General features: G+C 44.8%; 1 protein-coding gene across 2 annotated transcripts in view; it reads right to left on the reverse strand.

Annotated features, from left to right (window-relative positions):
* EXOC4 (exocyst complex component 4) overlaps window positions 1-21,684 on the reverse strand; it is a 285,356-nt gene extending 263,672 nt beyond the window's left edge. The window contains exons 1-3 of one of the 2 annotated variants that reach the window (XM_039570879.1): window positions 21,572-21,684; window positions 5,041-5,230; window positions 1,331-1,525 (exon numbers count right to left, since the gene is read on the reverse strand). In XM_039570879.1, coding sequence (XP_039426813.1) covers window positions 1,331-1,525; window positions 5,041-5,230; window positions 21,572-21,657 — 471 coding nt within the window. In that variant the 5' untranslated portion in view covers window positions 21,658-21,684. The remainder of the gene's footprint in view (window positions 1-1,330; window positions 1,526-5,040; window positions 5,231-21,571) is intronic. The other variant, XM_039570880.1, reaches the window with a different exon arrangement.
* Window positions 21,685-24,010: the final 2,326 nt, after the last annotated feature.

The raw sequence follows: 24,010 nt of genomic DNA on the forward strand, positions 1-24,010 counted from the left end.
CAAAGAGGAATAAGAAACAGAGGTACTACTTTTGCCTCCACTTTTGAATCACAGAGTGGTTAAGGATGGAAAGGACCTCTGGAGAATATCAAATCCTCCTCCCTGCCCAAGCATGGGCACCTAGAGCCACATCCAGTCTGGACTGGAAAATGTTCCACAGAGGGAGACTTCAAAACCTCTCTGGATCTACAGAGCTTGCACTTGAGTTCAAGTGTTCAACCAGTCCTACAGTAAAAACAGGCTGTTTTAGGTTCAAACTATTCCCTGTATTTCAGACTGTGCCCATTCCTCTTCTCCTGTCCGTCCATGGGCACCACTAAGGAGAGTCTGGCTCTGTTTTCTTTGCACCCTCCCATCAGACAGTAATAACCATCAGTAACATCTCCCCGAGGATTCTCTCAGCCTCTCTCTACAATTGAGATGCTCCTTAACCATCCCTGTAATTCCCCACTGGCCTGGATCCAGTAACTCCATCTCTCCTGTACTGGAGAGCCCAGAACTGGACTGAGCACTCCACATGTCAGGATTGAGAAGGGAAAAAACACTCCCTTGATTCTAATTACTAGAAGACAGTTCCAGGAATGGAAGGACTGGAGCCTGGTGAGGAAATGTGCTTGTTAAGTTTAGAAAAAGAAGAAAAAATTGTTATTAGAGAAGTCCAGGAAACTTCTAACTCCAGCACAAGACTGGAGCTGAAAGGCAAGCTTATAGAAGAGCTGGAACTGAAGAGAAAAAACACTTGAATGAAGGGAGAAAAAGAGACTTAAAAAGAGCTGGAAGTAAGCAGAAAGGATCAAGAGCCCTGGTAAAAGAACCACAGAGTCACAAAACGAATTAGGTTGGAAAAGACCTCTGAGATCATCAAGTCCAACCTATGGCAAATCCCCAGCACTGAGTGCCACATCCAGCTATTCCTTGGACACCTCCAGGGGTGGGGACTCCAAACCTCCCTGGGCAGTCCCTTCCAATGCCTAATCTGTGACGAAATTCCTCCTAATGTCCAACCTAAACCTTCAGGCTTTGTCCTCTCATCCACACAATGAGGCAAAACCACCTAAACTGTGCAAGAGTCTCCCCTCTGAATAATGACCAAAGCTGTGAGTGCATTCTGGGGATGGAATAGGAGGGACACAGGACAGCTCCTTGCATAATAAAAAGAGCTTTGAAGTAACTGATAAGATTTTAAGAAAGAAGATGATCCGAGCAGATGTCTGGAAAATTAATTTTAAAATAAAGCATGAAAGTGCAAAAGAAGGAGATCCTACGTGCAGATCAAATGGATAAAGAAGGGAAGGGGGCGGGGCAAAGGGAAGGGGGAGGAAGGCTGTACCAGCATGTCCGTGGCATTGAGGTAGCGCTTGCTGGCCATGCACTGCTCCAGCTTCTGAGGGACCTGCTTGATGTTCTCGATCTCGTCCAGCAGGTTCAGGACGTGCTTGTGCTCGATGCCCTCGATCCACAGTTTGCGCAGCTCGTCCCGCTTGCAGTGCAGCAGCATCTTGCAGGACAGCAGGTTCTCCTTCACCTGCAGCAGCACAGCAAGGGTTAACTACATCTGGCCCTGGCACTGGGAGCAGCCCTTCCCCACGTTTGCCTTATTAGGAATTCCAAAAATATCACAGGGCTAAAACCAAATCTAATTTCCTTCATAGTGCTTTGGCTGAGGGGAACTGTAGAGACCCTAAAATCTGAACTTCTTTCCTAGTGAAATGTTCTTTAATACAGGTTTTATACCACCAGTGAAAACTGAACTACAGTACCACAGATGTAATTAAACACCAGATCCTCTTAACCACAACCAAGGCCTGATGTGCCCGTTTCCCAAAAACCAATTCAGGATTTTGGCAAACGGCAAGAATCCAATTTTCAGTGGAAGCAAATAAGCCACCACTAATTTTCCTGCTGCAAACATTTTCCATCTGCCTTTTAAATCTTTTGGCACATCTCCTCCTTTCTTCAAGTTTGGTGTCCTTTCCTTGAAACAAGACTAGCTAAGAATAAAACCATTTTCCCAATAACTTGAACAATACTAATTTTTTTGGAAGATTTAATCAGAACATTTATGAGTTCAAATCAGCATTTCCATTATTTATCAAGGCCATTACAAACCCTTTAGTGCTGCCATTCAGCTTGGTCCTGAGCCTCATGCCATCCTCCAAGTGGCAAAATCTCTCATTTTTCCCCCTTCAGGCAACATCAAGTGGTGGTTTTTTTCTCCATTCTCTCTACTCACAGCATTCCCTGCTTTCAGGTTCTCCCCTGCTAAGGTCAGTGTAACCTAGCTTTTCCTGCATAATGCAAATCAACAATCCATATTAAAATGTGGAAGCAATTAGCAGCACAGCTTCACACATTGCTTTCACACCACTCTTGTTTTGTGATAAGTTATGAATACTTGGGGCCCAACCTTTTCTCAGGCTGAACTCTCACTGAATTACACATGAAGAGAGACACTCAGAAGGAGCCCTTCGATTTATTTTTAAATAATGAGCCTCTAAAGCACTCCACAAATCCCACTTCAGCTGCACTTTCTCCTACCTTGTCCACCTGAAGGCAGTTAAAAAAAAAGTGAAAAACACATCAGTGGACCAAAACTGGACACTGATAAATAACAACAGCTCCATAAAACAGCCTCTGTCCAGAGGCAGGAGAGTTTGAGATTTCAATACTGCACTCCAAAATGTCCTTCTGAAAAGAGGAGCATGGAAAAATCCTCAGCCAACAAAAAAAGCCTCATCTAAGAGCGTCATAAAAAGCAGAGGCAAACTAAAACACACACTGAGTTCATTTCACATCTAATCCCTGTTCAGTACATTAATTGGAAATGTTTCACTGACCTGGCACAGCATCATCAGTGGACTGCAGCTACAAAAAACCAAATTAGGTCAGCAAAACAATCATGGGGCCAGAAGGAATCTCACCAGACATTCCTACTGCGGTCCTTGCAGTAAGATCATCAACTCTATCCACATCTGGGGAGCAGGGGAAGAAATGAACAGCAGATCTTCAAAAAAACCCTCCCCTTGATAGCCCAAATTGGTTCTGCTTTATAATTCAGTTTTACAGAGGCAACACCTCTGTAGCTGAACTCAAAACTAAACCCTTCCCACCAGGAATTCGCACAAGAATTGACTACAAAAGGCAAATCCACAGAAGGATCTGGAATTTCTATCACTTGTACAATTCCTACTGCAAGAACTCCCACGTGACCACCCACCTTGCACAGAGGGGACACGAAGAGCAAGCCTGGGAAGGTAACACAGATTGATGACAAACCAGATCTGCAGCCTCCTGTGAGATTAGGTCAAACCCACTTCAGTACATATTGACCAAAACTAATAAGCAAACTTAAATACCAAAGGTCCCTCACTCTCACAGTCATTCCTCTAGGTGGGACCCAAAGGTCACACCACTCTCTGTTTGTTGTGACCTCTGCAAAGCTTCGCACACTGGGTGAAACCAGACCACTGCCTATAGTTGATTTCAAATTTAGTGGAATTGATCTCTGCTTTCAGAGTGCTGAGCTTTGTCCATAAATCCTAGAATGAACTCTTACCCTTGGAAAGCATCAGAATGCTCTCATTTTCTTTGAAAATGTTAAATGAATTTTCAAAGCCCGGAGGGTCAGTATGTAACCCCACAAGGGTAAAAATCTACTGCTCCTAAAGCACTGTGGGGAAAGGTTTTAAGCTGAGATTTCCACAAAGCCAGGAAAAACAAAACAAAGTAAGAAAAATTTGGTGCCTGGTTTGCAAAGTTTAGGTACAGCAAACTGCACAGGAAGTACAAGACAGGAGCCCAAAGAACTCATCTGCTGCTGCAGGGACAGAGCAGCTCAAACAAGTCCCCAGCCACGAGTGCCAGAGTTATTTACTGGCACCGTAGCCAAGTGTGAGCACTCAAAATGCAGAAAGATTTGGGGGCACAGAGTTCATGGACATTCACACAACACAGCTGAGCTTCGAAACACCATCAAAATTCGTATTCTGTGAGCAAAAAGCAAGCTGATGAATCACCCAGACTATTCAGGAGGTGGCTGGAGGCCAAGACAGCAAAACATGAAAAGATGAGATGGAAAGGTGTGAGCTCAGCAGCCCTGAAGACTTCAAAAACCTGATAGCAACATGCCCAGACAATAAATGAACAGGGGCACTGCAAAGCTTTGTGCTTCACATCCACCTCTCAGTTTGACTTTTAACTACTTCTGTTCTCAGTGAGATCCTACAGAAAATGCTGCCAGTAAGACACAACTTGCAACAGTGACATTGGGACTGGATGATCCTGTAATGACACAGAGCCACTGGTATTCAGACCTGGCTTAGAATTAGGATCATGCAAAGATGTGGAGTTGAAGGGAACTTAAAAGATCATTTTCTTCCAACCCCCTGCCATGGGCAGGGAGACCTCCCACTGTCCCAGGCTGCTCCAGCCCCAATGTCCAGCCTGGCCTTGGACACTGCCAGGGATCCAGGGGCAGCCCCAGCTGCTCTGGGAATTCCATTCCAGCCCCTGCCCACCCTCCCAGCCAGCAATTCCCAATTCCCAATCTCCCATCCAGCCCTGCCCTCTGGCACTGGGAAGCCATTCCCTGGCTCCTGTCCCTCCTGCCCTTGGCCCCAGTCCCTCTGCAGCTCTCCTGGAGCCCCTTTAGGCCCTGCAAGGGGCTCTCAGCTCTCCCTGGAGCCTTCTCTTCTCCAGGGGAACATTCCCAGCTCTCCCAGCCTGGCTTCAGAGCAGAGGGGCTCCAGCCCTGGGGGCAGCTCTGGGGCCTCCTCTGGACCTGTTCCAACAGGGCTGGACACAGTACTCCAGGTGTGAGTTTAGTGGTAACAGCACTTTCTCAACTCCCTTTTTATTCAGTTCAGAACAATGACAAGAAGCTGGAAAAACGGAGAAACAAAAGCTTAAAACAGGGGCTTGGAGCTTCCATCAGTGGTAAAACCACCAATAAAACACCAGCAGAGAGGAAAATGGGATTTGCAGCTGGAGCAGAGCCTGTGGAGCTGGTACAAACACAGAAACACTCAGGGATGGCCCCACCTGCTTGATCTTGTTGCGGGAGTTGGTGATGCGCTCGGTGATGCTCTGGTAGGTGCGGATGGCCGTGGTCAGCTCCGTGTAGTGCTGCACGATCAGCTCGTCCAGGTCCCGGTCACACTTCTCGTACGCCTCCTCCAGCCGGCCCTTCTCGTTCTCCCTGTCCTCCACGTCATCGCTGGTGGATAAAGTCCTGAGGACACCAAGATGGCAAAAGTTATTTGGAGTTAAGTCTGGTGGAGTTTATTCCAGCGTGTCTGGTGTTCGGCAGAGATCAACGCACTGCAAGAAAATAAAACCCATCAATATTGTGGTTTATTACTCTGCCAGTTTTTAAAGGCTTCAGAGCTTTTTCTTCCCTTTTCAGGGGAAGTTCTCTATTGGTTATCACATTGCCAGGGAGTCATTAATACAGGCACAATGTAGCGTATGAAATATCTCCTGATTTATTATTTATAAAAAGCTAGATGGAAAAAAATCTTAACTTTGGTCTTGGGAGTCAGTGCAGCTGGTGCAGTGTTGTAGCTCCCATAATTTACCTACCAAAGGTAAGGGATGTCACAGGGACACAGAGAAGTCCATCACAAACCTATCCAGATCTTCCCACAGTTTTCAAACATACACCATGAACAGTACAGCATGGAAGGACCACGAGCCCTTATTTCCCCTCCTCATCAGCTTTAACCTCTGACTAACATTATCTATTAGGACTTTTTAAACTTTATTTTTTTATTTTGATCAATTAAGATTACAGCAAAACTGCTGACAACTTTGTGAAACTGGACATAGCTCAAAGCTTCTTGATGTCACTCCAAATTTCTGTTCGAGAATCAATGCGATCTCCTTCTCCCTTTGAGGAGAAAAAAATCCCAGAATTTCTGATATCCAACCTCACCCTCCCCTGACACAGCTCCATGGACCTTTAAAGTACCTGCACATAACTGAAATAGGGTCCCTCAGGACCTGTCCCTGTCACACAGAGCAGAGATCAGAGCTGCCCCTCCTGAAGAAGCTGCAGCCCCCCACGAGTCTCCCCTCAAAGCAGCTTCTTCCAAATCATAAATTAATTGCAGCATTTCAAGTTCCATGCTTCATGGTTATCTACAGAAACAGGAATCCTTTCTAATATTATTCTACTCTATGTTAATTCTACTCCCAGACATTTTCAGTTGTCTTAAATCAGCTTTTCACAAAAAAAAATTTTTTTTAAATTGTATTTTAGCCAAAGCTCTTTAAAAAGGATCTGAAAAGTAAGAACACTAGACCAGGTTACTCAGGGCCCAAAAAAATAAATTTTAGTGAAAGGCTCCCCGCCCATGGCAGGGGGGTTGGAACCAGACCATTTTCAAGAACCTTCCAATTCAAACCATTCCATGATTCTACAATGAAAATCACGTGCAAGACTGGCAGAAAGTCATCAAGAGCTCTTGCAGATAAATGCATTTTCTTTGTGAAGAACTGCTTACTTCTGCCAGAAGAATGTTCTTCAGCATGGCTACACTGGACACAAGGAATATCCTCCTCAGGAATTGGCATTTTGTTTGGGTTTGGAGCTGCACAGGATTGCCTGTCCCAGCAGTTAATGAAAACATCCATCCTCTCTAACCTGTGGCACGGATCGCACGAGAAGCGATCCTGTCTGGATAAAGACAAGGGAGCAGCAGAAGCAAATTGGCCCAAAGCACAGACTAGGAAAGTTTGTAGTTTTCATCAAACAAAATTCAATTTCAGAATCCTGGATTTGCCAAAGAATCCATCTGCAGTGTCAGCAGTTGGTTACAAAAGCTGAAGATCTCTCTCCAAAGCTAATCGCTCATGTCAGAGGATGCCACGAGCCTTTCCCAGTGCTCCAGCAAATCCCATCCAGCTCAGGCTTCCTAACAAATTCCAGCCATAGTTTTTAAGCAGATTTATATTGTGTTGCCCAGCCTTTTTGTCTTGTATTTGAATTTAGCTTGTCCTGTCCATAGAAAAATCTGTTTTGCTAAAAACACCTGACACTTGCCCACCAAAGCAGAGCTGTTTGTGCAGCCTGGGAGGTCCCTGCAGTTCCTGATCCCAGAAACAGGAGGGGCAGAAGGACAAAGCCAGGAGAGCTGCAAATGAGACACACTGGAGACCCCGCCAGACTGTTCCTACTGAAATCATACAATGACCATGCACAGTTCTGGTCTCCTCTCACCCTTGAAAGGGCAACTAAACCAAGATGAACAAAAGTTTCAAGCTCAGTCAATTCCCACATTCCAAGATTTCCAGCTGGCTCTGCTGGATGCAGAATAAACACCTGTACTGGGAACATCCTGCTTTTCTTAATTACAGGGTCTGGGAAAATACTGTGGAAACAATCACCACTAAAAATCACCACCACACTCATATTTTGACCAGACAACTCAGTTCTTTCATCTGTTCTGGTTTAAAACATCACAGAATTATTAAGGTTGGAAAAGATCTCTCAGATCATGGAGTCCAACCATTAACCCAGCACTGTCAGGTCCCCATAAAATCACGTCCCCAAGCACCATACCCTACACCAAAAAGGATAAAAAATTCCACACAACAACAAATTTTCCCCAACAGGTTTTTTCTTAGCCTGGCACTCACACGAGTTTGCCTTAAACACGTGTAGATTATTTCCTTAAAGACAGGGTCAGAGTTTAAATCAAAACCCAAGACCCAAATGAAAAAAACAACAGAGTTTTTTTTCTTTCATTTTACCGAAAAACCCAGCAAGTTTCAGAAATTTAAGGTTTTGGGTTTAGGATTTGGTTATTTCCAGTGATAACGAGTCTGGATTAATCACTTGGATCTTGAAACTACACCTGAATTTCCCATCTAAGTCTCATGATGCAGGAGCCATTTCTTTTTCTTGCTCTGCACAAAAAAAAAAAAAAAAAAAAAAAAGAGAGAGAAAAGCAAGGAATATTTAATATTCCTGAGATTCTGCATGCTCCTGCTAACACTGCAGAAAAGTAAGCCAAGGGCATCTCTGCTTGTTTTAGTCCTATTAAAATGTGTCACAAGGAAGAAGGAAAGTCAACACACTGTTTGTCAAACAGAAAGGATCCAAATTGTTTGGGAAAAGAACTTTGCAGGAAGAACTTTGAAGGGGGAATCACAAAAGAGGACAGGATTATGAAACAATGGTAAATACACATCAGCATTTCAGAACTCCCTGAAAAATAATCAAAACAGAGGACAAACAGAAGGAAAATCAGTTTAGATCCTGAGTAGCAGACGTTGAACTCAGTGGGGATTTCCAGGAGGGATTCCCGAGCAGTTCACTTGTTTTTTTCATTTTGATTTTTTTCCAAATGAGAATCCTCCTCCTCTGTAAGATACCTGGAATTTGTACTTGGCAGCTGGATGGCTGAAGATGCCTGTCTCATTAGCAAGAGCTCACCAGGATTACAGTAATTCCAACTGGCTGTTAGTCTGTTGAGAGACATTTTTGTGCTATGATAAAACAGAAATTCATTGAGCCAAATCTCATTGACTTTTGATTTTACATAGTTAAAAATACAGCTTACACAAATGCAAAATGCTTCATTCACTGGAGTCACTCCCACAGATGGAAGACAGGAGAGAGGAGAAGATGATCAGACACAACCCTGAAATGTTTTTATCATGGGATGTACAGCACATTTCTCAGGAGAAAAAAAACTGAACCTTGTTATTTCCCTGAGGTCACTGAATTGACACTGGAATTAGATTAATAAAATGTCCAATGGGACTATTAATTTCAGTAGAAGTTGATCTGTAGGTCACAAGCATTTTTCATCTCCTATTTCCAGCATCCAACCCAATGAGCAGATGGAATATATGGAAAGACTTTTTCAGGAGTCCTGAAGCCTTTTCATTGTGCAAGAGCCCAAAGCCTTCAACTGCTTCCTCCAACAGCCCACATCAAGGCCAGGAACAGCTCATTTCCGAAGGTAAATACACAGGAAAACTTATTCACATTTATATATATTTATATACATAACTGCCAGTTCTACCACTTTTGCACGAGGCTGCACCTCCCTAAAAAAATTGAATGAACTCCAAGCTCTCCAAGAATCTTCCTACCTCAGCACCTCAGGTGAAGGGACAAAGTGCCACCAGCAGGACCCAGAAGGAAGTTTGAATTTACTCCCACTTGTCCTCTTAAAGCAGTTGCACAGACTGTAGCCATCAAAAGCAAAAGGGTAATTCATTTTTTAGTGAAGAGCAACACAAGATTTTGGATTTATGTTCTTACTATAAAAGCTCAACAAGGTATTTGGAAGCAGTTGAAAAACCCACTTGTGGCATTAAAGATTTTTTTTCCCCCCACAGATCTCAGAGTCTCAAAATTTTCCTCTGAGGAGCAAAATGAAATGCTTCTCTCTGTAAAACAGTCAGGAGTTTTGAGAAGACAGGCTGGGAGAGCTGGGGGTGCTCACCTGGAGAAGAGAAGGATGCAGGGAGAGCTCCGAGCCCCATGCAGGGCCTAAAGGGGCTCCAGGAGAGCTGCAGAGGGACTGGGGCCAAGGCATGGAGGGACAGGAGCCAGGGAATGGCTTCCCAGTGCCAGAGGGCAGGGCTGGGTGGGAGATTGGGAATTGGGAATTGCTGGCTGGGAGGGAGGGGAGGGGCTGGGCTGAAATTCCCAGAGCAGCTGGGGCTGCCCCTGGATCCCTGGAAGTGCCCAAGGCCAGGCTGGATGGGGCTTGGAGCAGCCTGGGACAGTGGAAGGTGTCCCTGCCCATGGGAACTGGATTGTTTTTAAGGTCCCTTTCAAACCCAGCTGTTCTGTGATTTTTTTAAGGAAGTCACACCATGTCTCACTTTTATAATGCATAAAACTGTGGTGTGTATTTACCACAGAAATACAAACAGAGCTTCAAAAATGCGATACATTCAGCAGGGACAAAAGAGATTTATCTCTACAAACCAATGTAATTCTTCTGGTCCCAGCAACATCTAACACCAGCCACTCCACACGCTCTGAAGGAAGTTATTTCACATTACAGGCAGCGTTGGGTATTTCTTTGTCCTTTGACAAATCAATGCTTTCCATAGATCTGCCCCAGATGTGTATGTGCCCAATGAACAGCTACCACCCAGTCTCATCTAAAATTACTCCCACACTGTGATGCATTAATTTGGGGAGGAAAGGAAGAAAAAGGAAACTCTCCAGCATTCAAACAACACAAGAGAACAACAGGCAGATGCCGTAAAAGGACAGAAAAGAAGTTATCATTTCTTCACAAGCTAATACACTTCTGTTATTGTTGTGAGCTGAAAGAACATGATGTTTACTAAGCTATTCAGCAGCAGAAGAAAACAAACACCACTGTACCACTCATCATGTGGCACAACAGATAGCTCCAGGAGCACAGCAATGCTACACCGAGATGATCAGCTGCAGAATTATGAAACCACTCACCTCCCTCTCTAATAATGCTATTTTCCAGCTTCAGCAGCATTCCAGGCCCAAAACAGGATTTAACATTGTGGATCCCACCACAGAGCACACATCACATACAGGTTAATCTTTATTCTGTGTATCACCCCTGTTACCACAAATATGGGCAGCTTATCTGCACCAAACTGCTACAGAAAGAGCTTTGATGTGGATGAAATGCACACCAGATTTAGCTGCTCAGTACCCAGACCAATGAGCTCAGCACAAACTGAGAACAGCCACAGGGGCACTTCCTAAGAAATGCTTTTCCTGGCACCATGGCAGGTCCTACAGGCAGCCACAGAGCCAAAGAGCTCAGCTTGGTGTTGCAAAACCACAAAGCTTCCAGGGGATGGAGTATTTTATTCATATAGACGTCCACAGCATCTGGAGTCTCCTCCACCTCTATTTTCAAGTCTGTTTTCCTGTTTGACAGGGAAGATTCAGTTTTAGCACACAGCACCCTATTAATGGGCCTCAGTCTGAAGCACTGGAGAAGCAGCTCTGTTTCCATGGAATGCTTTGGGAGGGAAAGAACATTAAAGCCCATCCAGTGCCACCCCTGCCATGGGCAGGGACACCTTGCACTGTCTCAGGCTGCTCCAAGCCCCAATGTCCAGCCTGGCCTTGGACACTGCCAGGGATCCAGGGGCAACCTGTGCCAGTGTCACCACCTTCACAGCCAAGAATTTCTCCATTAAACCTCATCTAAATCCAACCTCCTCCACCTTAAAGCCATTCCCCTTTGTCCTATTTTCCACCCTCTTTTATTCTACAACAGCCAATAACAAAAATAGGTCAGGCAGAGGCAGATCCATTAATTTCCAAGCTCCAACTGCCCACAATCTGTTCCCATTTAGGTTTGCAAGGTGCTGAACACCCTTGGAGCACACACAAGCTCAGTGTTCTGAACCTGAATTTGCGGTGCCATCCACACCCCTCCTGCTTCATCTCATCCCCTGTCACTTCATTCCCTTCACAAGAGTATTTTTTCCACCAAATCCTGCCTTTTGCTGCCCCCCACCCCCCTGTATTTTGCACTGTGGCAAAAAATTCAGCTACAACCTTTAAGATGATCCATTTGCAGGCACCAACTTCGCAGTTGCACCTTTAACAGGAATCAGATTTGAGATTCAGCAAGAACTTCTGTTTACACTCAGGACTCATTTTTCCCCACACAGTTTGTATTATACATTTTCTCTGTTTTCCAGTGCAGATGAGCAATTCCTTTTGCCAGCCCGCTGTCAGCTTCCTACCTGCCCAATAAAACACCAAGAAAATTAGATTATGTCAATTTTTAAGAGAGAACTGTTAACATTAATGAATAATAAATGTTTCATTTCTGTAAATTTGCTTTTTCTGATGCCTCCAGCCAGGCTGGGTGGATAACTGCCTGCCTACTTTACCTGCCCTAGGGCCAGCCCTGTTAAGTGTGATTACTTCTAAGCTATGGATGGCAAACCGAGGCTTAATTATCAATTTCTTGACTAGAAAATTTGTTTCACAGGAAGAACATTGCAGTAACAGTATGTGGGCATTATGCTTGTGTGGATTCTTTTTATTAAGCAAAACTGAAAGAACAGATACTGCGTGCAAAATGCAAATACAAGTTTTAGGAAATTAATGCTCAGTTAGCACCAGGTAATTCTTACAGGAAAGGAGTGTTGAAGGCCCCACTGCTTTTGACCAACACTGTGGGTGTTCAGCATCTTTGTATCCCTCTAAAAGCCTTTTTTCTTCTGCTCCCCAACATCAGAGCAGACTTATGTAAATATTGGTGGTTAAAGACAGAAAAGAGTATTACATGATGCACAGGTGCAGCTTGGAAATCCAGGAATAATCCTCTTTTTCTTCTGGATCAGGTTTCTTTGAGCATGCAATTCACTTTTCTTCACTCAGCATCACTCATTCAAATGAAAATACTCATTAAAGACAGTGGGAACCACCACCAAAAAAAAAAAAAAAAAAAAGAGCTGCTAAAATTTAAACATTTCTCATCTGATCAGGAAAAAGAACATTTTAGTGAAGTGCAATTGAACTGAGTGCTGAATCGCTGGGGGGGATCAAACAAAGCTCCTATTTTAACAGGAATCCACAGTAAACTTCCCACCACCTGTTCCAAGTGCTCTGTGCTGTATCACACACCTTGTTGAGGCTCCCAGTTCCTCACTTTAAAACACCTTTGAAGCTACAAACACACAGTTTGTGGTACCAACTGCTCAGAGCAGTGTGGCTGAAAGCTTGTCCTGCTCAAAGCTACAGCTGCATTTCATGTGTGGCCAAGATAGGACTCACTGATGTACTGACCTGTTCCTCCAGCAAAAACACCAAAAATCTGTTAAACAGCAGCAGCCCTGGGCGAAACCCAGAATTTCAAGGATAGACAAGATCCATCCCTTCTGAAGAAATCGGGTGAGGTTTTCATTGTTTTATGGTTTGGGTGACAGTTAAAGGATAATTCTTTTACTGCTCATCTTGGAAGTCTGGAGATAACAAGTTCTGGGGAGGTATTAAACAGAAGTATTATAAAAACTCTGCTGAATATGTTTCACAATTTATCATGTTAAGGTTGGAAAAGACCCATAAGAACGTCAAGACAAACCCATTCCCCCCCACTGCCAAGGCCACCACTGACCCACATCCCAAGTGCCACATCCACACGGTTTTTTAATTGCTCCAGGGATGGGGACTCCACCACTGTACAGGAGGAACTTTTCTTGTTACCAAAATCTAAAACCCCTGGCCCAGCCTGAGGCCGTTCCCTCTCTCCTGTCCCTGTTCCCTGGCAGCAGAGCCCGACCCCCCCGGCTGCCCCCTCCTGTCAGGGACTTGTGCAGAGCCACAAGGTCCCCCCGGAGCCTCCTTTGCTCCAGCCTGAGCCCCTTCCCAGCTCCCTGAGCCCCTCCTGGGGCTCCAGCCCCTTCCCAGCTCCGTTCCCTGCCCTGCACATGCTCCAGCCCCCCAATGTCCTTCTTATGTAGGGCCCAAAACTGCCCCTGAGATTCCAGGCGGTCCCTCAGCAGTGCCAGCACAGGGGGACTCATATTATATATATATATATCATATAATTATATATATACTTGCATCAGTCCAGATAATAAAATAAACAGTGCAGCATTAAAACTATCAAAATCACCCTTCAGGAAAGAAAATTAGAGGGATTTGTTTGTTTTGTTATTCTCCATTTTACACCACACCAAGGACCTAAAACACAAAGCAGAATAAAAGAAGGTGCAGAAAAGAAAAGTACAGCTTTAGCCAATAGACAATTCTGACCAACAAAGGATTTGTGGAGTTAAACAAAGAAAGCAGTTGCTAGAAGCAACAAATAATAATTTAAGCAGAGCGTTGTGGATGTCTAGAAAGCCCAGTGTCCTCTCTGCAGGAAACAGCTGCAATGTACCAAGGAAACTTCAGTAGTAAAAAGGAAGAGGAAAAAAAAGCAGAGTCAAAGGAAACCCATTAGAATGCAGTTATTCTCATCAGGCCACTCTTGCTCATGGCTGTGGCCACCCAGCAATTACAGCATTTGCTTTCTCATTTCGGTTTGAACCCTTGTGATCGCTGCAGCATTTGTGGGGCTCTGGCACCCCAGGCCAGGCACGGCCACACGGAGAGACAGCGGCACCGAGCCCGAGGGCAGCGGCTCTGCCAGGCAGGAACGCTGAGAGCCAGGGAACACCGCCGGGAGAAGAGAGGGGAGGACAGGATGCGACAGAGGAACAAAATAACCGAGATGAGAGGGATCATCTTCCACATCTCACAGCCCAGCACAAGCTGCCGTGAGCAGAGAGTTCCTCAGGCACCGTCAGGCTGAAAATGATCCTAGGAATTGCTGCAGTGAGTGAGTTTGAAGTGCAAGTTGTTGGGAGGATCAAGTGTTGACTTCCCAGAGGTGTGGAAGATGCATTTAAGCGCTCTACAAGCAATAAGCCGTGACAAATGCACTCATTTGTTACTGCCTTCCCCCCCCCTCCCCCGCAAAGTTGGAGACAGACGCACAACATCACACAGTGGCTTTGACGCTGGTAATTTCAAGGACTGGGCCTTGTAGTGAAAATGTCAAGCAACACCTAAGATCAAAGACACATTATCTTACCCGTATTTAAGTCCCTGAGTTGATCAGAATAAAATCTACTCCTTTCTGAAATTCAGGGGTTTATTCATATTTCCCCCCTGCTCTCAACCTTATTTTGATGGGTGTGAAAAATCCTCTCTGGGGAAAAGATCCTGTCCAGAGCAGTTCAGCAAATATTCTTCCTCCTGACTGCTGTTCCACCCCACGAGACCTCACAAGCAGATACATTTCAAAAGAGCACATTGAGAGTATTTTGTAAAGCTCCCTAGGACAAGAACAACTGTACTTCAACCCATTGTGTCTCCACTGAGCTACAAATTTTCCAGAGGTTCATTAAACTAAATGGACTTATTTCAATTTTATAATTGAAAACTGTTGTCTTAAAGACAAGTCCCAGATGGGGTGATCTACAGCTTCCAGCACTATTTAACCTCAAAGTGTATAATCTGATAATTCATGTTTTGAAACCTCTCTGGAGTCTCACAGAAACTGCTGTAAGAGTTGGGTCCTTATGAAACAAAGCCAGACAGAAGGAAAAAAAAATAAAACTCTGAAAGGTATTTAACAATTTAACTTGGCAGCAACATGTTGAATGATTTCTCATTATTTTCACAGGTTAATGGATTGTTCCTGTGAAATTCTGGATTTGAGGAAATGAATTAAAGCATTCAGGAAAGAAACTATTCCTTCGTGGAGACAGTGAGGTGTTGGAAAGCAGGTAGTCAAAAACTGTAGTGCCCAAGCCAATGGGCATGGGAAATGGGGTATCCCAAGAACTGATTGTAACAATTATAAATAATAAATTAAAAAATAAATGAAATCCTGAGGCCAGCACACTCCATCCTCACCAAGGGGAACACAAGGTATTCAGCCTGCAGAGAACTCCATCTCCCTTGTGCAAAGAAATAACTCACTACAAGGAACAGCAGCACCAAGTCTGTTCACAATCCTGTTAAGCACACAGAGCAAACAGAGCATTTTAAAACATTTTCCTCCTCTACTTACATTCCATTAATCTTTCATGCAGTTTACACACTTGGTTAGAGCATTTTCAACAGAAGCTGATGATCTTTTTATCATTGAGGCCTTGAAGATGGGTACAGGAGAGTTGCAGCAAAAAGGCTGAGCAGCCTCCAGCCATCTAAATAAATACCAGCAGGGAATTCTTTATTTTGCTAAATTAACCAACCTTTAATCAAATTTCCTCACACCGATACAAATGATGCCAGGGGAGTGAGTGATCAGCTCATTTCTGAAACAAAGACTGGACTGCAGTGGCTCCAGCAGCAGCACAGGAGGAGTTTCAATCCCACACACAGAAAAACCCCAGGGACACCAACCAGCTGCACATTTTCCATGCAGGAACAGGGATGGAGGCAGCAGAAAGCCCCAGGAAATGCCAGTTACACCTCCAAGCACAAGCAGAGGGACTCAGCTCCCACTCCACCATGTGAGACCCTGTCCAGGGCTGTCTCCACGTATAGGAAACCACAGGAACCAACTCTCACCTTCTTTTGGCAATTAACTTTAGATCCAATAATCAAACCAACTATTCCATGTATTACCACATTCCCTGGAGAAAATAAAAGCCCTAAGGATCAGTATTTCAAGATCTGCAAGAGCAGAGGCTGGACTATGCTACTCAGACCTGTCACCTGGATAATTAAGGGATAAAGAATATTTTGGGAGCCACTGCCCACCGTGCACCCTGAACCCTCGATATCACACCTGCAGTCCTGCAGGAACCAGCAGGAGGCTTGGGGAATTTCATCATTCACCTGAAGGTTTCAAAACTGCACCAGAACCAAGAGCTGTTGAAGGCAACACCTTTGAAAGAGTTAAGACCCCAATCGCTTCCTAACAAAACCAGCTATTTCCACTTCCTGGTTTTGCCAGGGTAGGTTCAACTCCACTGCACAGTGCACTGTCTAAAGCTAAAGTAAGAGCTGAAAAATAAAGTACCTTGAGCTTTTAACTTGGCACAGTCACACATCTTGTCCTTTTCTGCGTGGTTGTGTATTCACATGTGCTCCTTTACCCATTCTTAAATACAACCAAGGGTCTGTATCAAGCTACAGCCCAACATTTGCCAAATACCTAAACATTTTATACAAGTGCCTGGAGATCATTTCAAGGAAATTTATAGTTTACAACCACACTCTGCCATATACAATTTATTTTCAGGGACTTTCTGAAGTACTTTTCTCGTAGAAGAACTGCTACCTTTATAACACTGGAAAACACCATTAGCAATAAAAGTGGTTTTAAGAGACCATTACAGATCAGAATAACTCGAGTTTATTCCTTGTAGCAGCTATTTCTCAAATGCAACAACGAGGGCAACAGCTCCACATCCCTGTTACTCACTCTCCATCACAAACTGGGATCTCAGTTCTGTTGTTTTAGACACGAAGAGAAGACCAAATGCCAGGTCATTAGCAAAAATCCATTCAGCAAAGTTCACCCATAATGAAAATAGTGGCCAAAAGCATTAAAGAAAAAGAATTCCACTTGTGAAGAATAAAATATGTTCCAAGGTTTTTTGCCTGCAGTCTCAACTTCTGCAGAGATCTGTCAGGTGCGTTTGCTTCTGTGAAAGCTCAGCACAAAGATTTCACTGAGGTCTTATGGAGTCACTGCTAAACTTTGTTTTCCCCCAATTAAAGCAGCTATTAAAGGCCAGGTTTAAAAAATAGCAACCTTTAATTGGGAAGAAAAACACCCAACAATAAATAAAAGGCAGACACATTCACCAATTAAAAATCTGACAAGATCTCTCTCTCTCAAAAAAAAAAAGCATTTGCTAAATGCCAGGTTGCTTGTTTCAGAATACAAAAGCTCCTTCAACCAGCTACCAACAAAACAAAAGGTTAAGAAAAATCAATATACAAACACACGTTTGTCCTTTGAGTGATAAAATAAAACATTCCCCGAGTTGTCCTCCAGCAGATGAGCCAAATTCGCTCCGTTATCTGCATGGTTTTTAAAAAGACATTGCCAAAGCCCCTGGGGTCAGCAGGAGATTTCTCCAACAAAAGCCTCTGGTCTCCTGTGACAGCATCTTGACCTTACAAAGTAACTTTTATTTACGGAACTTGAGGGATCTTTCTCATCCACAAAGGAATTAGCAGGTTTTGGAAGTGGGCGTGCTGAGGAATGAGCACAAGTGCAGCAGCACAGGGAAGGAAGCTGTAAAGCCCTGCTATCCAATATCCACTCTGAAAGTCACAATCCCAGGAGCTGTTTTCTCGTGGCAAATAATGGTCATTTCTTCTCAGCACTCTGAGGACAAGGACAAATTGAAGATAGTCCCAACAGCTGTAAAGGCACAGGGAAAAGCTCCCTGGAGCCGCTGCAAAAGTGGGGATTTAAGGGCAGACTTTGCAAACATACATTAAACTTCCCAGACACTCTTTACTTCCAAAAGATTTATTGTCGTGGACAATCCCGTTATTTCTCCTTTGGGAGAAACGAGGGGAACTGCCCAAGAACTCAGGGTGACCCCAGCACTGCTGGGAGTAGAACTACACCTTCCTAACTCTGGGATTTCCCTGGGAGCTCCTGGCTCTTTTGGGACAGCTGCACATCCCCCACAGAACATTCTTCCAAATGAATCCATCCTTGAGGCTGCCTTTAGTCTCTACTCTTGGCAACAACCGGAAAACCAAGGTCAATTCCATGAGTCCATGAATCCTCCCACAGGAAACAACTCCCAAAGAACAAATGTGTTCCCTGACACAACAGGAAAAAGTGACACTTCACAGGGACAGAAAGGAATCACACGTGGGATCCTGTTGGGTTTTCCTTCATCTCAGAGCACCACAGAGAGCAGGGATGACTGAAAATTCCCAAACTAGAGCCCCAGACCCCATAAAATTCCATTTCTTACTGGATTTCAGTGCTGCTATACAAGTTAAACTTTGTCAAGGATCTTACCCCTAACACTCTCCCTGGAAGTGAGACACTCTCCTGGGAAGTCCAGTCACATAACTACAAGAATCCCTAAATCTGGGATCACAGAAAAGTAAATTATTCAGTCTCTTGTGATTGAGAGCTACTGAGCTTGAGTAAATATCAGAAATTATCCTTTCATTAATAAAATAATTTCTGTTTACAGAAGGCCTTTCAGCTTCACATTTCAGAGCATTTCATAGGCAACATGAAGAGATTTTGCAGACCTAAACAAGATTTGTTTTTGGAAAACATCACTGTCTTTGCTATAACCAAGTAAAACATCAATACTTGAAGAAGCTCCTCTGGTTTTGTTTGTTTACAGCAGAAAAATGCAGTCAAACTTTTCCTGTTTTTCATACACTGTTCCCTTTATGGACCTTTCACACAGCAACAAGGGAGAAATAAACAGCCTAAATAAGGAAATGCAAGTGTAAAACCACAAAGATTGGCAGAAGCCTTTATTATGCATAAAGGTTTTGGAAATAAAGCCATCAACAACAGGAAACTCAGTCACATTTCAAACCAACAGCTTGCTGTTAAGATTTGTAGTATTTTTCTGTAGCTGAGTAAAATTACATTTAACCCACCCAGGTTTAAATTTGTCTGCAGTGGTATTTTATGGCCATACAAACCACTGAAAAATTCACCTGTTGCTTGGCAAGTTCATCCTCACCTGAGCTCCTACACAAAAACATCATACAGAGAAAAGTGATTTAAATTCCTTTTCACACCATTTGCTTTCTGTACTTGGCTAAGCCTAAGAAACATCAATATTATTACCACAACACTTTTTCCTTCCTTTGCAATCAGTTCTGCCCTCAGGTTTTCATGGTCTGGCTCAACCTGACACTTCAAGCTCTGCAGAGAATCTCTACATCCAAACCAAGTTCTAATTAAACTCTAGAAGTTTAGTTATCAGGCTGTTCTACTGAATAACTTTAATTTCATAAAGTCAATAACTCAATGTTGTGTCTAAACACTGGACCTAAACTAACCAAGGTAACAGTGCCTGAAAGCCAAAGATTATGAGACAAACATTTCTTCTTATTTGGATAACAGAACACTGTGAGCTTGCTCTTCTGTTTTAAAATAAATTTAATAAACCCAGATTTATTAAAATAGAGGTACAAAAGCAAGACCTTAAAATACTCTTGGAAATTACAGGAAACATAGAAAAAAGATGATTACAACAGGAAGTGCTGCACAACCAGTGCATGTTTATTATTCTTCCATAGACAGTGGCACCAGCTGCTTTTTTTTTTCCAGAACCAACATTTCCCTCAAGTTTTGCAAGATTTTAAATACCAGAGCAATGAAAAAGAATGGAATTATGTCCTAAACATTATCATTGACAGAAGATATTTAAATCATAACATGTCCTAGATACAGAACTACTGCCACAATAACTTCTCCAAAGTAGCTGAATGATTCTTTCTAAAACACTGAAATAGAATCCAGAGTTTGGGAGCTCGTTACAACTCACAGTATCCCACTAGTGTGACTGCAGCTGCCCACACCCACTGTGTAAGCACATTTAAAATGTGTAAGAACATTTAAAACCTTCAGTGTGGGCAATCAGCTGCCAACCCACTGGTTTTAAGCAGCACAGGAAAGATTTACAAGCAGCTAAAGGAAGTACTGGGGGCGGACAGTGAATTCACATCCAAGCCTGTCACAGAACTCTCCAGCAGAGGAGAGTTCAGGAATGAAGGCTGACAAAAATTGATGTCTAAATATGACTGGACACAACTCTTTCTTTTCAATCCCAACAAGACAGACTTGGAAGCAGCAGCACTTTGCCCACTCTGGCATTGCCACACAGGATGGAGTCTGCAAACTGGACTTCCTGGTTCTCCAGACTTGTAACCAGATGAATTTTACTCAGTGCTGCTGTGCTTGTGGGTGGGGGTCACTCATGGACTCCACAGCAATAACATGACAGTGCCTTGGCCTTCATGAATGGCATTAAGCTGGTACTACCTGCAGGGTTTATTCACAGAATCAGTGAGTTTGGAAGAGATCTCTGTTGTAATGCTAGGGATCTCCAAGGCCACGGAGTCCAACCTGTGACCAAACCCCACCTTGTCACCCAGACCAGGCCACTGAATGCCACGTTCAGTCTTTTCTTCAAGACCTCCGGCGATGGGGACTCCACCACTGCCCTGGACAGCTCATTCCATTAAACCCAAAACGGTTTAATGACCCTTTTTTGTACAGGAATTCCTCCTAATAGCCAATCTAAACCTCCCCTGGCCCAGCCTGAGGCCGTTCCCTCTCTCCTGTCCCTGTTCCCTGGCAGCAGAGCCCGACCCCCCCGGCTGCCCCCTCCTGTCAGGGACTTGTGCAGAGCCACAAGGGCCCCCCTGAGCCTCCTTTGCTCCAGCCTGAGCCCCTTTCCCAGCTCCCTCAGCCACTCCAGCCCCTTCCCAGCTCCGTTCCCTTCCCTGGACACGCTCCAGCCCCTCAATGTCCTTCCTGAACTGAGGAGCCCACAGCACTCGAGGTGTGGCCTCACCAACACCCAGCGCAGGGGGACAATCACTTTCTCGATCCTGTGGCCATACTATTTTTGATGAAGACCAGGTACCACTGTCCTTCTTGCCCACGTGGGCTCATGTTCAGCCACTGTCAAGAGGCACTCCCAGGTCCTTTTCTGCTGGACAGATTCCCAGCCCCTCTGCCCCTGCCTGGAGCAGTACATGGGGTTATTGTGGCTAAAACGCACGACTCGGCACTAGGCCTTGTTGAACCTCACTCTGTTGGTCGCGGCCCCTCGATCCAGCCTGTCCAGGTCTCTTTGACCCCAGCATGAAGCAAAGCACTGGGAGCAGGAGGAAGTGAGCCAGCAGGGCAGCAGGACAGCGGGAGAGCCCGCAGGACAAGGTTTGCTCCAGCACTACAGCCTCCCCAGCACTCCAGGAGCAGGGGGAACCCAAGCCTAGGGGCACCCGATGCCCAGGAGGGACCCCGTGCCCCCGAGGCCCGACCCAGGCGGGCCTCCCCAGTGCACCACGGCCCGCACCCGGCCCTGGGCCAGCCTCAGGGGCCCGGAGGATGCGGAGCGGTGCCGCCCCTACCTGATAACCGAGATGAGCAGCCCCGAAGGGTCCTTGCTCCTGCCCACGGTGCCGCGGTACCTCCCCACAGCGTCGCCCGCCGCCATCTTGCGCCCCCTCAAATACGGCGCAGACAAGTGTGGTGGCGCGCCGCAGCCAATCATAGGCGAGGGAGACGGGCTGCCACCCAATAGGAAGTGAGGAGGGCGGGGCGCGCGGCATCAAAGCGCGGTGCAGCGCCGCGGAGCCTTCTGGGAGTTGTAGTTTTTATGGCGGCGGCGATACGGCACCCCTCCCAAACCTCCGACGGGTGATTAAGAATCAGTGAGAGGTTAAAAATCAGTAACAGGTCAAAAAATTATCGACCAAATAAGATACACCTTCAAAGACACCTATGCCCAAAAGCCGTCATTCGCCCTGGGAGCAGCAGGAAACGGGGTGGGGGTGTGAGGGACCAAAGCATCCCCTCCGAACTCTCACGGAGCTGGGCTGGCTGAACAGTGAGGGATTTAAATGTTTATAGAGTAAAAAGTGGATAAAGTGCCCTAAGTACTTAAATTAACGTGTTCTATGAATTAGTAATGCTAAATACTTGTAGTGTGTCACAGCCCAAGCGAGTCTGATCACAAATACACCTACCTACAAGAGTTGCTGACGCTTCCCTTAATTTAATATCTTTAAGCTACAATGTTATTAAGAATTATTTCCCCCAGTTTTCACTGGGAAGGCAGTAAGGTGACCCAAGATGAGCCAGCCCAGGTGGTCCTTGACGCAAGCTCTGAAAGCAAACCTGAGTATTTGGCACAGGAACTGTGGGTTTGGAACAGCTGGAGGGGACGGATCGGAATCAGTTCACAACCTGGGAAATGCTCTGACACCCAACACTCACTGTGTGGGTCTCTTCCAATTCAGGATATTCCGTGATCCTACGATGCTGTGGTTCCAGGATACTGAACACCAACCTCCTTGTCCGCAATCCTTGCTTTACCATGGACATGCTCCATCCCTTGCTGCAGGATTGGCCTCAGAAAAAAGGAAGGTGGAGGTCACCCTGTCCAGGGCTGGAAAACTAAAAGTTGTTTTTCACTAAACATCAAACAAACCTCTCCCAAGAGCTGCCTCACTTTCCCTGTTTCCAGTTGAGGGATAAGGACACCTCTCCAGTCACATCCTTTGAGAGCTTGTGTTAAAAACACCCTGCAAACCCCAGGATTGTTGTTGTAGAGGCAGAATTCCTTAGGAAAGGTAGGAACAGCCATCATTTGCATCACTCGGAGCTGCTGGGTGTTTTTAAACCAGGTTCACTCCATCATGTCAAAGATGCTGCTCTTCCAGAGGTGTTTTTTCAGCCCAAAGCTGCACTTTAACGATTTAATTGCATGGAAATTGCTGAAATCTGTAGGTAAGTCAAGAGCATCCATTTATATGAGCTGTATTTGAAACACGAGGTAATTGGAAGCATGGTAATTCCTTATTTACAAGGGGAAGAATTCCACCGTAGCTGTTGTGGAAGAGCCTCCATTTATTATAATCAACAGCTGTATCTATGATCATTAGCAGAAGGACAGAGTAAGAGCACGGGCACTTTAATTCTGAAATAAAAGATACTTTATTCCTGAATAAGCAGTGTGTTTTCAGAACAGAATAATTACTCCAAAGTAAAGTGATTTTTATCTCCAGGTAGGGTGTGCACTTCAGTATGTTCCTGTGTAGCTGTTCTGCTACATTTCCCCTGTGCAGATGAGCTCCCAGCTCCACAATTTCCTATTCAGCTATGCCAAAAAAAAAGCTCATTTGCCTTGATTTTCTGAGCAGGTTTGCCAATGCCTTTGCCCAAGGACGGTGATTTGAACGGTGAAAGGTTTGTGCACTGGCTGGAGGGAGTTTTTCCTCAAACTGCCGACTTGCCAATATTGTTTCTGTCAATTGGCAATTCCCATCGACTGCTCTGTTCCAGCACGGCCTGGAGCCTGCAGTGGGGATGAAATCGATGGGTCCCACCTTTTTATTCCTGACAGCTGCACTAATCACCTCATTTAGGAGGAACTTCATCAGGACAAACAGCAGCAAATCTCCCCCAGAACTGTGGCCTGGCTGACTTTCAGTCCTGGGCTCTAATTGCTAAACCACTGCCTGGTTTCATTGACCAGCCCTTTCCCTTCACTCCTCACCCAAGGAAAGCCACAGGTGGGACGTTATGTTTTCTTTAAATGAAAGGGGAGAAATCAACAGAGGTCTGGCTGATGCAGCACGTGAACGCTGAGATCTCACTTGATTAACAATATATGATACAATGAGGCTGAAGGGTCACGAGAACATCGTTTTTCCTTGCACAATTTACAAAAAAGGGTCTCAGTCTGAAAACTGATGGAAGGGAAAACAGGGGAAAGAATTTTTCTTTTCTTTTTCACGTTTCTTTCACGAAATGTTTCAGTACTCTGAGCTATATCTGGAAAAATG

Source organism: Corvus cornix, chromosome 1A, assembly GCF_000738735.6.
Source record: "Corvus cornix cornix isolate S_Up_H32 chromosome 1A, ASM73873v5, whole genome shotgun sequence".
Classification (NCBI taxonomy): domain Eukaryota; kingdom Metazoa; phylum Chordata; class Aves; order Passeriformes; family Corvidae; genus Corvus; species Corvus cornix.